The sequence below is a fragment of the Mytilus trossulus genome, chromosome 1 (genome assembly GCF_036588685.1).
Source record: "Mytilus trossulus isolate FHL-02 chromosome 1, PNRI_Mtr1.1.1.hap1, whole genome shotgun sequence".
NCBI classification, from domain to species: domain Eukaryota; kingdom Metazoa; phylum Mollusca; class Bivalvia; order Mytilida; family Mytilidae; genus Mytilus; species Mytilus trossulus.
In genome coordinates this window covers 88310970-88328359 of record NC_086373.1, presented here as the reverse complement: position 1 = coordinate 88328359, position 17390 = coordinate 88310970, and the positions used below count along the sequence as shown (strand labels likewise).

Below are 17390 nucleotides of genomic sequence, written 5' to 3'. Positions count from 1 at the left end.
TATATATTCTTGAATGGGAAGACAAAACAAATAAAATCAAATTAAACGGAGGTCCCCGGGGGTCATCCCCACCCCGTTCAATTTGAGAATGTGCTATTATCTTGTAAACGGTCCAGATCCCCACCCCAAACCATAAATATTATTGTAGGGGACAATAAACTAAATGACATGAAATAAAAGGGAAGTCCCTGTGGGTCATCCCCACCCCGTTCGATTTGAGAATGTACTATTATATTGTAAACGGTCCAGATCCCCACCCCTAAACCTTTTTGAATGGGACGATAAAACAAATCAAATCAAATTAAAGGGAGGTCCCCGGGGGTCATCCCCATCCCGTTCAATTGAGAATGTGCTATTATCTTGTAAACGGTCCAGATCCCCACCCCCAAACCATAGATATTATTGTAGGGGACAATAAAACAAATGAAATAAAATAAAAGGGAAGTCCCTATGGGGTCAACCCACCCCCTCTTGTTTGAAAACTTGTATATGGTCAACATTCCCACCCCTAAACCATATTTACTCTTGTAGGGTACAATAAAACAAATGAAATGAAATAAAAGGGAAGTCCACTGGGGGTCACCCCACTCCCTCGTGTTTGAAAACTTGTAAACGGTCACCATCTCCACCCCTAAACCATATATATTCTCGTAGGGGACAATAAAACAAATGAAATGAAATGTAGGTCAAGTCCCTGTGGGTCACCCCCCCCTCTACTGTTTGAAAACTTGTAAATGGTGGAGATCCCTACTCGTAAGCCATATATATTCTTGTATGGGACAAAAAATCAAATCAAATGAACATGGGACCATATGAATGGGGAGTTATGGGAGCTTTGTTTGGGAGACTTCGTAACAGCATCCTGTTACAATTACTTCTTGTTTTCCTGTTGTGTGCAACATCATCTAGAAATGTTCTACCTCATTTGTGTATAAAAAATAATGCAATTTTCCTGTTGGGAGCGACGTTATCTAGAAATGTTCTACCTAATTTGTGTATTATACAAAATTACATGACAACATATTTAGCGTGATTTTCAGAAACCAGAAATCTTACACTAAGTTGCACTGACTTGTATTAACAGTTAACAAAACTATTGACCGCTCATTTAAACAAGAAACAACCTCTGAAAAGTTTATCCTGTATTGATTGTATCTGATGGTAAGACGTTACATTAACTGATGGAAGATGAAAATATGGTAAAATATTGTTTGTGCTCTTTCACAGCACTTTGAGCTTATGTCGGTTCGACACGAACACCCACCTACCTTGACAAAAAAGTAGTTGACCTGAACAAAGTGTTCAAATCGATCTGTATGTGTTATAACAGATTTATGTATAAAATAATCTACAAGCATATTATGTCTCGACTATCGGCATAGAATTCAGAAAAAGACAATATGATGGACAACAACATTGCTTATTAATTCGGTCACTGTACCCTGACCCGGGCTTGATCGACTCGACGTTTAAATGGTAATGTAACATTTATTATTACAGAAAATGTACCTACTTATTCTGAGTAGTTCCTATCCATGTATAACTAAAACAGAAAACTTAAACGTTGAAAATTGCTGATTAATTCAAAGTCACTGGTCCCTGATATAGGAACAGGGCTTTAATTAGTCTTCAAACTGATATGTTCGGATAGCAATGTAACTTTATACAAAATGTCATTGATATATTACAAGAAGTTCTTATCAAATTGACTTGCCTAGGAAAACTTAACATTTGTTACGCCGGAGTCGTCGCCGGAGAAGCAATCCCTTTGTCTCGCTTTCCACTACTTTTGTCGCAGGGAGACAAAACGTATTTACAAGTACTGCTCCGTCATGGACTTATGGCTGATATTCTTCAATACCAAACTCGAACCTTGTCTGTAATATAAAAATAGGGAGAAATTGCATGACTGCCAATGAAACAACTATCTACTAGAGATCAGAGGACGTGGATATTAACAAATGCTACTATAATAGGTCATCAATCACTACTTGTAACACTCATACGGAATAATAAGTTATAAAGGGAGCCGATAAAATGAAAAACAACTCAAACTAGAAAACTAACGACCTAATGTGAGATTAGACAATTAACGAAAAACAAAATTGACAGCAACAAACGAAAACCACTGAATAACAGCCTTCTGACATAAACTAGGCATATTCGTCACAACTCATCCGATTCCGTACCATCATCTAACGGATAGACGGAGAGTATCGGATTCTACCAAGGATTGACGAATGGAGGCAGACACATACAGTTCTTAGTTTTGTAACGTTCAAAATCAACTGTCTAGCTCGGCTAGTATAAGAAAATCGGCAATCTTTTAAACAGACATTGTTCTCAATAACTGTCCTTATACCCATGCGTTTTTTTTTGACGACATACTGAATATTATATCAACACTTACACAGAGCACGAGAAAATCGTAAATAGATAGAGCCATGACATTTTTTCTGTGCGTTCTTATTTGTCAATTTAACCTTATTTTCTGTATGAAAATTTCTTTAAGAATTCGTTATTACTTTATACCTCCAAGTGCACATTTGATTTCATTCTTCATCACTGTTTTCCGTTCACTCTTGCGCTGTGCGGTGGCCAAAGTTCAGGCCAGGCTATCGGCGAATAAGTGTACGGAAAGACAATAACACAAAAGAAGTACATTCATAAAGGGGTCATACAGATTTTGAATATACAAAATATGTTCTTTTACAAGGAAGTTATTGTACACTTGTTATATAGTTTAAAGTTGAAAAATGTCAATCATGCAACGAAATTTCTGAATAATGATTAACGTCTTTTGTTCAAACTAACTTACGAACGAACTAACTATAGAAAGGTCATTTTTTCGCACGCATGTCTAAATATAAAATTTATTTTAAAGTTAAATTTCGTTTACGGATGAACAATTTTATTTTCTACCTTGACAAGTTATACCTGAGTTATTTTCAGTATCATATTGAAGCTTGAGTGTATTTCAATTATTTCCCTTTTATTTATATCGATATTTTGTAATAACAAACATGTAAAGTTAAGAAGAGTGTGGAATATACTTTTGTTAGAAAATGTTGACCACTAAAGACGTTAGTATTATACCGTGGATATTGATATTGTTATGTCCATACACAGTTGAACTTAGCAGTCAAAGTCAGAATATAGTGGAGGAATTTAACATCGTAAAACAATGGAACAAAGGCGATAAACTGTATCCTCCAAACTGGGAAGCTTTAGACAAAAGGCCTCTACCAGTTTGGTATGACAGTGCTAAAATAGGAATATTTGTTGTCTGGGGAGTCTACTCTGTTCCTAGTGTGTATGACGAATGGTTTTGGTGTTTCTGGAAGAGAGATAAGATCCCAAAATATGTAGAGTTCATGAAGAAAAACTACAGACCCGGTTTCACGTACCCAGACTTTGCTCCCATGTTAACAGCTGAGTTTTTAGATACGGATGAATGGGCATCACTATTTAAATCATCCGGTGCAGAGTAAGTAGATACACAACTTTATCAAGCCGGATAATGTGTAACTTCTGTTGTATGTAAAAACATTACTCACAATAATTTGCTATTCGTTATTTTGCGAATAAGGTACATAATTTGACATATTTGATATGCATGTAAAAAAAATACTCCTTTAAAGACAATATAATGTCATTGAGTGAGGACCCCTCTAAAAATACGTTTGTAACAATTGCTACCTCTTATGTATCTATGGTTGTTATTGGCAAGCTGTAAAATCATAAAATATTGATGTTTCTTCTATATTTGGACTGCATGTTTCCGTGTTTAAAAATCAATAACCTTCTGAAACTAACAAACTATTAAATAAACATTTGAATGGTATCGTGATACTGTATCAATAAAGGCGGAAGGAAAATATTTTTAAATGTAAATTGATTTGTGTCTTATGTAAGTTTTTATATGATCAATGGTAACCAGTTTTTGTCGAGCCTGCATATTTTGTGGCATATCTGGATGCTTCATACTTTGTATATGGAATGCCTCATGTAACGAAGTTTCCGTCAGTCACATGTCCAATGTCCTTGACCTCATTTTCACGGTTCAATGACTACTTGGAAAAAAAATAAGATTAATTTAATTCTCTCTTATTATAAGTAATAGGATAACTATATTTGATATGTGCATACCTTGCAAGGTCCTCATGTCCGTCATGACCTCGACCTCATTTCATGGATCTATGAACAAGGTTAAGTTTTGGTGGTCAAGTTCATATATCAGATGGTATAAGCAATATATCTTGTATATTCGGTGTATGGAAGGACTGTATGAAACTTGTTCTTTAAGAATTCGTTATTACTTTATACCTCCAAGTGCACATTTGATTTCATTCTTCGTCACTATATGGAAGGACTGTAAGGTGAGCATGTCCAACTGACATTTGTCATCTGACCTTCAGCTCATATTCATGGTTCAGTGGTTGAAGTTAAGTTTTTGTGTTTTGATCTGTTTTCCTTATACTGTATGCAATTGGTTTACTATATTTGGTTTATGGGTGAATGTTAGATGTGCATGTCTAGCTGGAGGTGTCATCTGACCTTGATCTCATTTTCATGGTTCAGTGGTCAAAAGTTATGATTTTGAGTTTTGCTTTTTTTTTTAATACTAAATACATTAGGTCAACTATATTTGGCGTATGGAAATACTTTATGATATATATGTAAGTCGCGCAGGTTTTATTTGAACTTGACTTCATTTTCACAGTGCATTGCTCATTGTTAAGTTTTTGTGTTATGGTTTGTTTTTCTTAAACTATAAGCAATAGGTCAACTATATTTTTTGTATGGAAGAATTTTTAGCTGTACATGTCTGTCTGGCATGGTTCATCTGACCTTGACATCATTTTCATGGTTGATTGGTCAATGTTTAGTTTTATTGGTTAATTTTAAGTTTATGTGACAGTTGTAATAAAGCTTTATATTTAGGACTATCAACATAATATCAATAACAAGTAAAGAAGGCGAGATATTTCAGTGTGTGCACTCTTGTTTGTAGACAAATTAAGAAAAAAATTCTTGCGTCATTATACTCTAGTTGGTCATTACTGAATTTTGTCTACTTTAAAAACTTTTGTGAAAAATACTATAATGTTATTGCAAACGATATTTTGTATTTTTATTTGCAGGTATGTGGTATTTACGACTAAACATCATGAAGGTTTTACAATGTGGCCTTCTAACCACTCTTTTAATTGGAATTCTATGGCAGTCGGTCCAAAAAGGGATATCGTAGGTACGTTCGTTTCAGCTTTACAAAAAGATATCGAAACAAAATATTTGAATATTAATAATTTAATACACATGCTTGCTGATTATTTGTTTGGCGTTGATGACTAAAACAAAAAGCATCAAGTTTTTATACTTTTTTATTTCTTATACCAAGAAACGGACTTTTCTATGTTTTACGATAAAAATTATTAAAATTAAAATTATAATCCTGGTACATTTGATAACTATTCGATACACACATATATATAGCGGTGTCAGTACCTCTCATTAAAGAATCTTTTGAACAAAACAAATCTAAGGAAAAATGAAAGAAACACCTTTTGTTCCTTTGATGCGAATTGAATTCGGTTCATATTGCCAAATCGTGAATATACTGAGACAATTCTATGCTTTGATGTTTAAAAGTATCTTATACTTTTTAAGGAGAACTTGTTACATCACTACGTAAAAAAGACCTCAGAGTTGGACTTTACCATTCTTTGTTTGAATGGTTTAATCCACTGTTTCTTCAAGATAAAGCAAATAATTTTACGACGCAAGAATTTGTGACAGTAAGTAAACTATCCTTTTATATTTTATGTTCATCTCATTTTGGTTTTACTATTATATATACATAGATAAAACATTGAATGTTTTAATGCGATTGTTTCAAATGTAGGACACTCATTAAATTTTTATATTCATAAAACTATTCTCAAAATCACACTGTGTTTCACCAACCTTTAAAATTGGCTTTTAGAGTTACTTATTGGGTTTATACACAACAACAAACATAAATATTAAAGAGAAAGGCGCAGGTAACTCTTTATGCAGTATAACTCTCGGTTAAAGTCATAAGTTTAAAACTGAAATTCTAGACAATAATTGTCATTTCTTAAAAGCTAGAAATCAGCTACCGCGGCATAGCTTTCTGATCCTACGTGCTATGGCCATATAGCACCTCACGTATCCACGTATATTCAAATTCAAATATTTTATTGGACAAAGCACATATGATACAATGCCTATTCCAAGATTCAAACACATTAAACATGACAACTTATGCAAATACAACATAAAGACAACATTTCAAGTACTAATTATATATATGATATCACAGTATTACACAGTATTATACTTACGGTAGACCAACTGACATTAGATGTTAGGTTAAGTAAATAAATCGTTGATTTAATATCATCATCATTATTAAGGTTTTTGAAAATATCAAACTTCTCTCGAAGGTCTTTATATAGAGGACAATATAAAAGAAAATGAACTTTATCTTCCACTTTATCCTTACAAAGTTTGCAGTATCTTTCACTTGCTAAAATGTTTGGTTTGCTATACCTCCCGGTTTCAATTGCAAGTGAATGTGCACTTATTCTAATTTTTGTTAGCAGTGTATTTCTTAATATCAAATCTTAAGTATGCTCAAATGATGAGCACATTTTACTATAAAATCTTAGTTTACCTGTGTTATTAGATATATACCACGTGGCTTTCAAATGGTTAAGTCATACGAGCACTGTCAATTTTTGAGATAGATATTTCCATATGTGTATAACTGTGTGCAAAGATGTTTGTCATAATTCTATACCGTTTACAAAAATTATACATGTAACAGAAAAAAAAAACCACTCTCTTTAAAAAATTATATGAAAATGTGAACGTCGATTAATTACAAGGAACATGACATACATCTTACTTAACAAGAGCAATTTTTGTTTTCCATTCGTTTGAAGTATTTGAGCTTTTGATTTTTTCCATTTGATTAGGAACTTTCCATTTTGAATTTTCCTTGCAGATAAGTATTTTTAAAATTTAACTTTTTATTTCCTTAATTTCAGACTAAAACTATGCCTGAACTTTATGAGTTAGTTAATAATTACAAACCTGATTTAATATGGTCTGATGGAAGCCCAGCACCGTCCTCATATTGGAATTCTACAGAATTTATTGCTTGGTTGTATAACTACAGGTACATGTAAATTTACAGATAAGCGTTTTAAACACCACATATTGTACAAGTGATATTTGCATTTTCATGCAGTTGCCACTGCATTTTCATGCAGGTGCCACTTGTAAGAGGTAATTGGAGTAGCACAAAGAATACCTTTTTTTGCAATAAAGAAATTGCCTGGTTTTGAACATTGGCCAACACCCAATTCCATAGACTGTGTAGCGTCATTTACAAAGAAAGAAGTTAACTTTTGAATTAGTCCAATTCATAACATACATATGTTATCCTCGAATTTCTACATGTCTTGATTAACACAATGGGTGCAACTGGTGAAGTCGGAATAGATTTTGCTCAAGGAGAACTTGAATTCAACCCTTGCTTTTTTGGTGGGGATCACATTGCTTATTCTTTAGTTTTCTTATAAGCCATTAATTAACTTAAAATAGACTTATTTTAAAATGAAACCAATTGTACACTGTAAATAGGCTTTGAATGATGTGTTTATCTTTATAAACTTTGCTTTTTTATCATCAAGGAATTAAATATTATTTCTAAACAGTTTTGAACTTTCACGTTCTACATAGTACATTCTTTCGATATCTACATTTTGGCACTGCTCACTATCATGTTTTCGACTGACTGTTAAAGACATCTTTACATTAAATACTTATATAGCTAGCAGTGATTAAAAAAAAGTTGTAGAAAGAAAATTAGAGGCAACCTTCTTGCTCTAACAATGAAATACCCATACCGTACTTATAGTCGGCTAAAAAAGGCCACGGCAAGAAAAATACGAAACAGGCAAAACGATAAAACTTACGGCCTATTCATATATAAAGCATATAAAACCTGAACTACAACAACTATAATAAGGACATATGACTTGGGACAGGCACATACAGAATAAAAGTTTGTTAAATATGTGTGTGCGCGCTTAATCCTTACCATAACATGATACAGATGAGTTACAGCATAACAGAACACACTTAAAATCAGTTGTAATTGGCCCAACATAACAGAACAGAACAGTACAGTACATTTAAACAACGATCACAAAAAAAAGGTAGATAAAAACGCTCCAAAATTACTAAGAGTATTCACAGTGAGGGGAAACTAGTTCTTGCAAATTACAACTAAAAAATAAATCATAGTGGTACTCTCTCAAACTAAAATCTCAATCAGAACGAACACATCCATCGGGTTAAGTTTAAAGACACCATAAACAGCATGAGACACGCATGACATTGTGCAATGCCAAAATAAACACTGTCGGCAGGATGTAGAAAAACTATACTTATATAGCAATGTATATTAAATTATGTTTTAATTTTTCAAATATAAAATTAATATACATTATTTAGCTGCTTTTTTCTTCTATTCCTTTTTCATAAGAACATCTATTTCTGTCTTCTTTCCCGACCGAATTTACTTACAGAAAACCCTGCATTACAGAAAGCATTTAAATCTAAAGTCTAGTCACAGTCAGCATAATGTGTCTGGATGGAGTGACATGTCCTCATGCTGAGAGTTATCCTAATAAAGTATATGCTAATGATTCAACATGTCGATATATCCAAATGCCGGATTGCATTATGCAATATTAACTATTTATATTGTTTTCCTGAAAATGGCGAAGTAGGTTTTCATTTTATTTGTACTAATGTCTATTTTACCGATTATTTCTTCTTCTTTTTTTGAATTTAAAGTCCAGTTAGAGATGAAATTGTTACTAACGACAGATGGGGCACTGATACTATGTGCAAACATGGAGGATTTCTGACTTGTTCAGATAGGTTTAATCCAGGTAGTATATTTAAATAGCAGGAATCGTTTCCACACAAATAAATGTGTCCTTCGACTTGTGTTTTCAAATTCACATTTTGGAAGAAAACACTTCGAACATATTGCAATTAATCTATGAGAGAAAATGAAAACTTGGAAAAAGATGAATTTATCGCCCTGTTAAACATTTAAGGAATGACTGTAATATTTTTTCTGTCTATGAAGAAATAACATAAAAAATTTGGTGCACACTGAATAACCTGCGTAGCGGGTTATTTAACAGTGTGCACCACTTTTTTTTTAGGTTATTTCGAGTAGACAGAAAAAATATTACAGTCATTTCTTATAATTTAATTCTAAATTCCATTTTAAACCGTAAAAAAACATGAAAAAACGTTGATGACGTCACGGTCACATGACTAAATTATGTCTATGGGCTCATAACAAAATAACGTCGGCCAATCAGAAGACGTGTTACATCCAAACTTAAAATATTTTATCATCAAGCAAACAGGTGAAAACATGTATTGAAGATACAGCTTTCACATAAAATACAGCTCATCTTTCAGAAAAAAATCATTTGAAATATACTAATCAAACGATTGATTTTTTTATTACAAGATAAATCAACGGCATTTTAATACTTTTTTCTTTTATTTCACTTCAATGTACAAGATTTTCACATCAAGCAAACAAGGTGAAAACATGTATTGGAGATACAGCTTTCATATAAAATACAGCTCATCTTTCAGAAAAAAAAATCATTTGAAATATACTTCTCAAACGATTATTTTTTTTATTACAAGATAAATCAACGGAATTTACGTATTTTTTTCTTTTATTTCACTTCAATAAACAAATTAAAGATCAATACATATGACTATATTACAATCTTCTGTGTTTTATTATTATAAAACCAACAAAGAAATAGATTTCTTTAATTCCTTCAAATAACGCAATGACAAGTTCATATTTTTCGAAGCAATACACCAATCAAAACATTTTTTGTTTTTGCAATATCAAGAAGGCAAATCAATAAAAAAAAGTATGAGTTTAGATTTTCAATGTAGAATTTTCAATGTAGGAAAACTTCAGAATAAAAAGTGGGAGAATGCCATGACCATTGATAAAGTATCCTGGGGATTTCGAAGGAATGCAAAGTTAGACGAATTCCTCACTATAGAAGAACTTATTGCGTCCATTGTTTCAACCATAAGGTGTGTATGTTTTAAATAAAAAGTTGTTCTTATCATATTAGCTGCTATTTAAGTAAATGTTCATCAATGTTCATGATTCAACTAAAAAAACATGTAAAGTCTTCAGCTTAATTTTCTTATTTGCACAATATCAAGTCCTACTAAAATCACATATTAAACTTTTAGTTCAAATTCTGACTCAAGACGATTTTTTTAAAAAGAAAATAAGTTGAATAGTTAAATAGATCAAAAAGTTCAATGAAATCTGATTTTTTATTAAAATAAAATCGTTTCTTTTCAACTTAGATCTGAACAAAAGTTTATTTGCCAGGATTGATAACACTTTTGATTGTTTTAGTTGTGGTAGCAATATCTTAATTAATGTAGCTCCATCATACGAATTGAGAATACTTTTGTTTGTTTTAGTTGTGGTGGCAATATCTTAATTAATGTAGCTCCATCATACGATGGTACTATACAGCCTTTGTTCCAAGAAAGATTGAAACAGATGGGTAGTTGGCTGCAGGTCAATTCTGAGGCTATATACGGATCCCACCCATGGACACATCAAAATGATACCTTCACTCCTCGAGTTTGGTAAGTAGTGTTTTATTTAAACGATGTATTTGTAGATTGGGGGGGGGGGGGGGGGGGGGGTCTACATAACTGATGAAAACATCTCCTTATTTTAGGGATACATGATATATATATCGGTCTAGGAGACTCGTGAAAATTGTTATCTACCTAATTGTATTAAGTATACATGTTGCAACGTTATACTTTTCGTATGTACTGAGAAATTAGGGCCTTATGACTCATTTATGCAAGTCAGGAGTCAATGTCCAACAGAAACGTTTGAGGATATCTCATTGCATCTAAGACACCTAAATCCTAGTCACAAATAAACCATCCAACACATTGATGCCTTCAGTGAAACAAATATGGGAAGTTGACTTAACACTTTCTCATATGACAATAAAGACATAGAGACCAACTGACGATGATTATAATAACTTTCCATAGATATAGGAAGATATGGTGTGAGTGCTAATGAGACAACTCTCCATCCAAATAACAATTTAAAAAAAGTAAACCATTATAGGTCAATGTACGGTCTTCAACACGGAGCCTTGGCTCACACCGAACAACAAGATATAAAGGGCCCCAAAATTACTAGTATAAAACCATTCAAACGGGTAAAAACAACGGTCTAATCTATACATATATATAAAAAAAAATATATATTTAACAGCGTCATTTTATTTATAACAGGTATACTGAACAGCGAATAAAGACCAACAAAGCCGTTTATGCTATATCTTTAAATTGGCCAGACAAATATTTATATCTCCAGTCTCCAATTCCAGTCCAAGACCAGACATTTGTATATTTCCTCGGAACAGAAGGTCAACTTGAGTGGACATCTCCGCCACAAGGAGGAATCAATATAACTCTTCCGTATATACCGTATAACAAAATGCCATGTCATTGGGCATGGGTCTTTAGATTAGAAGGTTTGCAAAACGCTTGATAGTGTACTTTTGTTTGAATAATAATGTATGTGTGTTTGAATGTTCGACCAACTGTTTCATACTTAACTAATAGATGAAAAGACTGTTTTATATTGTATGTTTCGCTAACGAATATATGTTTAACATGTCATCTATTGCTTTTCATATTAAAGAAGAATTTTTCCAGTAACTTCAATTATTTCATGTAGGCAATGTTTTTAACTCTCAAATACTTTAAATTTATACAAACAAAAACGGATTTCCAATAATACAAACAAACAAAATATGACATTAGATCAAAGCAACACAAACTATTCCACTGTACACACTCGTGAGGTCTCTGTAACTGTTCACTTGTCTATTTCAGAGTTATTCGGTGTCATATTTTCGTTTGTTTATTGTTTTGTTTTAAATCAGACTGTTGGATTTTATCGTTTAAATTGCTTCACATTTTGTTATATTACGGGTTTTCAAGTCTGACTTTACGGCATGGTGCAGTGAGCTTTGCTCATTGGCAACCTGTAGTTATTTATAACTACGTCATTATAAGCCCATAATGGATAGTTTTCTCATCGGAAATCATATCAATAATCTTATTTGTATATTATTATATGTAAGAAATGACGTTAGAAATATAACTTATGCGTAAGACACATCTGAGTTTTCTTTACTACGAGTATGATATTTTTCAAATAAAGTCATCATAGACATAAGTATTGATTTTGTTTACTTACGTCAGACAAACGTTTCGTATACAAAAGACTTATCAGTGACGCTCGGATAAAAAAATGTTAAAAACCAAATAAACTACGAAGCTGAAGAGCATTGAGGACCAAAAAATCCTACAGCTAAGGTTATCTTTTCCTGAGGTAAAAAAGGCCGTAGTATTTAAAAAAATTCAAAGTTTTGTTAACAGTTTATTTAATGATCTTTAATATTATTAACATATCAATGATAATTAACGAATGGGAATTAAAGCTGCACCAGCAGTGGCATCGACTCAGTGGTCGAAAATAAACTCATCATAAATATCAGTTTAGGATTGATTTTTGTTATTTACGCGAGACACGCGCTTTTCCTTAGCCAAAATATCCCAATGTTGACAACAAGTAAGGATTAAAGAAGTCACAAGCCCAAGAACTTAGATATATTTTAAGTATTGACGTGATGTGCAGTTAGCCAATCAAATAAAGTATTATAATGAAACATACATCAAATGTAATTATTGTAAGATACTAAGACCTTATTGATAAAAATTCCGTATTCACTTTACAAAAATAATACATAAAGGTCTTGAAATATAGATTCTAGGTACTCACAATATTTATGATCTTAATTACGTGTTACAGGTCCCCTGTTTTGTCCCATAACTAGAGGTCTAATTCACCGTTTTCTACATTAGGAAATTCCTGTACCAAGTTAGGAATATGACATATGTTTTTTCACTCGTTAGATGTGTTTGAGCTTTTGACTCTGCCAATTTATAAAGAACTACTTGTTTTCGGTACTTTATTGTTATCTTAATATTTGCGTGATATACTGAAAAATCAGAAATTATTGCGATGTTTATATTGATGCGAATAATACGAATGGATGAAGTTCGCAACAATAAGAACTCACATTTCGATGTCTGATACTTATTTCATTATGCAGAGTTTCCTGAAATTGCAATAATTAACCTTAAATAAAATTGAGAATGGAAATGGGGAATGTGTCAAAGAGACAACAACCCGACCATATAAAAAAAACAACAGCAGAAGGTCACCAACAGGTCTTCAATGTAGCGAAAAATTCACGCACCCGGAGGCGTCCTTCAGCTGGCCCCTAAACAAATATATACTAGTTCAGTGATAATGAACGCCATACTAATTTCCAAATTGTACACAAGAAACTAAAAATTAAAATAATACAAGACTAACAAAGGCCAGAGGCTCCTGACTTGGGACAGGCGCAAAAATGCGGCGGGGTTAAACATGTTTGTGAGATCTCAACCCTCCCCCTATACCTCTAACCAATGTAGAAAAGTAAACGCATAACAATACGCACATTAAAATTCAGTTCAAGAGAAGTCCGAGTCTGATGTCAGAAGATATAACCAAAGAAAATAAACAAAATGACAATAATACATAAATAACAACAGACTACTAGCAGTTAACTGACATGCCAGCTCCAGACTTCAATTAAGCTGACTGAAAGATTATGATTTCATCATATGAACATCAGGCACAATCCTTCCCGTTAGGGGTTTAGTATCATACTATCATAACATATATGAGAAGACCATAACCCGTGTCATGCCAACAACTGTTTTTAGAATAAATGTGTTTAGTTCAGACGCAAAGACCTTATCAGTGACTCAATATTAACGCCAAAATATGCAATCTTTAATGACTTGACAACAGTATCGTAATTATATGCCTTCTTAATAAGTCTATTCAAAGGTTTTGTAAGTTTCTGAGGTGAATACTGACACCTTTGTGCTTTATAAAGAATATTTCCATAAAAAATTGGATGTGAAATACCTGAACGTATAAGAAGTCTGCATGTTGAGCTATATTTACGAATGATGTCTTTATACCGATGATAAAATTTAGTAAATGTTTTGACTAGTTTGTGATATCGAAAACCCTGGTGTAATAATTTTTCAGTAATACATAAATTTCTCTCGTTAAAATTGCATGTTAGCCCATTCTTAAACAATCGCTATAATAAAAACACACAATAATTTATGAATTTGAAGTAGTCATAATACGTATATTTTAGTAAATATTAATTCAAACAAAATTTTGTAATATATGGCTATTGGTTCTAAATAGTTAACAATGATTATTGGTTCCAATTAGTTAACAATGATAATGAAGGTGGACGGTACTTTAGTAAGTTAATAGACCTGTAAATAAAAAGTAAAAATCACCAAAAAAAATGAACTACGAGGAAAATTCAAAACGGAAAATACCTAATCAAATGGCAAATCAAACAAATCAAACAACTGTCATATTCCTGACTTGGTTCAGGGTTTTCTGATGAAGAGCTGGTTTTGTAGCTAGCTAAATATGATATGACTGTATCGTTAAACAAAATAAAATTATAAATTTAACAATGAATTTATTACCTATGGTAGTTGGGTCGCATTAAGCTTTAGTTCGTTCTTCCTACTCTGGATCTTTTATCCCGATTATAACATGAATGAAGCATGTAACGATTCAAACATCGATTCTAAACAAATAAAAGACAAACTATATCGTGCTAATTGGGAAGAATTTGATAAAAGACCACTCCAACCCTGGTATGACAGCGTTAACATTAGGATTCTTGTCTATAGAAGTATATTCTGTACCGAATATATATACTGAAAACTATCATGACAAAAAATACTAAAACACGAGGACAATCCTAAATGGGATGTTCATGATAAATAACAAAATGAAAACAACCAACACATCCAACGAATGGATACCAGCTGTCATATTCCTGACTTTTTACAGGCATTTTCATATGTTGAACCAAGCTTGACCTAAAAGTCAGCCAAACCTTTCACTTATATGACAGTAACAAACAGTTCCATTCTATTGACCACAACGAGTAAACAAAGCAAACAGACATTATAGGTAAAAATGTCAAAAGAAGAGATACCACAGTCAAACATTGTGTTATAATCTTAATCATTATAATAACAAAGAAGTATGACATCAAAGAAAGCAACACGTTATATAGACAAAGCACATCAGTAAAATCGAAAGACAAGAATACCAAAATTCACCATAGCACAATAACGGGATGGATGAGTACCGAGCCACATCAAAGGGATATAACCAAATATAACAAAAGAGTAAATAAATTAATTTCAAAGACAAATACTGTAACAACGATTATTAACAGCGTCAGTACCCCGAATTTATAATTTAAGACCATCGTGAATTATACGGGTTACTAATCAACAAGATCTTGGTATCTTCATATGAACTTTTATAAGATCTACACTGTATGTATACACAGACTAATATAGGCATGGATCTTCCTGTTCATACAATGATTCTAGACTGGCCAAAGACAAACCATGTCTACATGAGATGACCAATTGTACCACATACAACTGTTTTTATTGTTCAAAAAACAAAATACAGTGTTACTTATACCACACCATCTCGAGGAGCAATCAACATTACAATACCAAATATACTAATCAATTAAACGACTTTAATCTAATCACATTCTATATGTACTTAAAATAGGAGCCAGTAATTGAGTGTCGTTATTTTTTGCTGTTTTTCATATTTTTTATGTTTATTGTTTTGTAACATGAATTATTGTGATGTGCCACAGATATATAACACAACACTGTCCCATTGGGAGGGGGGTTGGCGACAACTTAGTTTAACACTGCCACGTTCTGTATGTGCCTGTCCACAATCAGAAGTCTGATATTCAGTAGTTGGTGTTTGTTGCTGTGTAGAATTTGCTTGTCGTTCATTTTTATACATATATTTGACTGTTAATTATGTCATTTCAATTGTTTTACATTTGTCATTTCTAGACCTTTTATAGCTGATATGATGGGCTTTAAATATTTACGTTAAGAAATATTACAGAACAATGCACAGAATGGCAGCGGCAGCTATATATAAACTTTGTTGACTTTGAAAAAGCATTTGACAGCATCCACAGGGAAAGTCTTTCGAAAATATTGCAATCATATGGCATTCCACAACATCTCATCAACCTCATAAAAGCATTCTACGAGAGATTTCAGTGCAGGGTTGGATACAGTAATATATACTTCCAAGTAAAATCAGGAGTAAGGGAAGGATGTATCATGTCATCGACACTCTTCATTATAGTCATCGACTGGATAATGAGACAAACAACAGCTAATACACCAAGAGGCATAAGATGGGGCACTTTTACCACTCTGGAAGACCTAGATTTTGCTGATGACTTAGCATTAATGTCTCACACATACCAACATATTCAAGATAGGACCTCAGAGTTAGAAAAATATTCAGGACAGATGGAGCTAAAAATCAACATAAAGAAAACTGAAGTCATGACACTTAATGTAAACAACCCAGGGTCAGTATTGCTGGATGGAAAAACATTACCACATGTTGATACCTTCACATACCTTAGCAGCACTGTTACTACCAATGGCGGCGCAGAATGTGACATCAAAAGACGACTATCAAAGGCAAGGTCAGCTCTTTACAACCTGCAGGCTGTATGGAGATCTGGTCAATATACCATCCGGACCAAACTCAAACTTTACAGCAGCTGTGTCTTGCCTGTACTTTTGTATGGTTCAGAATGTTGGAGGATGACAGAACAAGACCAAAACAAGCTGTCAGTATTCCATACTAAAAGTCTAAGAAGGATTCTGCGAATCTTTTGGCCACATAAAATTTCAAACGAGGACCTATACATCAGATGCCAACAACAAGATATAGCCACAACAATAATGAGAAGACTCTGGATGTGGATTGGGCATGTCCTGCGGAAAGACCAAGAGGATATCACAAAGACAGCACTCCACTGGACCCCAGTAGGTAAAAGAAAGAGAGGAAGACCCAAAATGACATGGAGAAGAACTGTAGAGGCAGAGGCTAGTAAATATCAACAGACATGGGGCACACTACAGAAAACTGCCAACGACAGACAAAAGTGGAAAATCTTCGTTACTGCCCTACACGCCAATGGCGTACAAGGGCAGTAAGTAAA

The 17390-nt window shown here is 33.1% G+C and overlaps 2 protein-coding genes across 2 annotated transcripts; both read left to right on the top strand.

Annotated features, from left to right (window-relative positions):
• The first annotated feature begins 2936 nt into the window (after positions 1–2936).
• On the top strand, positions 2937–11868 carry LOC134688549 (plasma alpha-L-fucosidase-like). The gene is made up of 8 exons (XM_063549352.1): positions 2937–3487; positions 5145–5251; positions 5671–5798; positions 7077–7207; positions 8896–8993; positions 10056–10188; positions 10594–10764; positions 11440–11868. Exons 1-8 carry the CDS (start codon positions 3066–3068, stop codon positions 11696–11698), a joined length of 1449 nt encoding a protein of 482 aa, XP_063405422.1. The 5' UTR covers positions 2937–3065; the 3' UTR covers positions 11699–11868.
• Positions 11869–16491: 4623 nt separating this feature from the next.
• On the top strand, positions 16492–17385 carry LOC134702327 (uncharacterized). The gene has a single exon (XM_063563288.1). It carries the CDS (start codon positions 16492–16494, stop codon positions 17383–17385), a length of 894 nt encoding a protein of 297 aa, XP_063419358.1.
• The last annotated feature ends 5 nt before the right edge of the window (positions 17386–17390 follow it).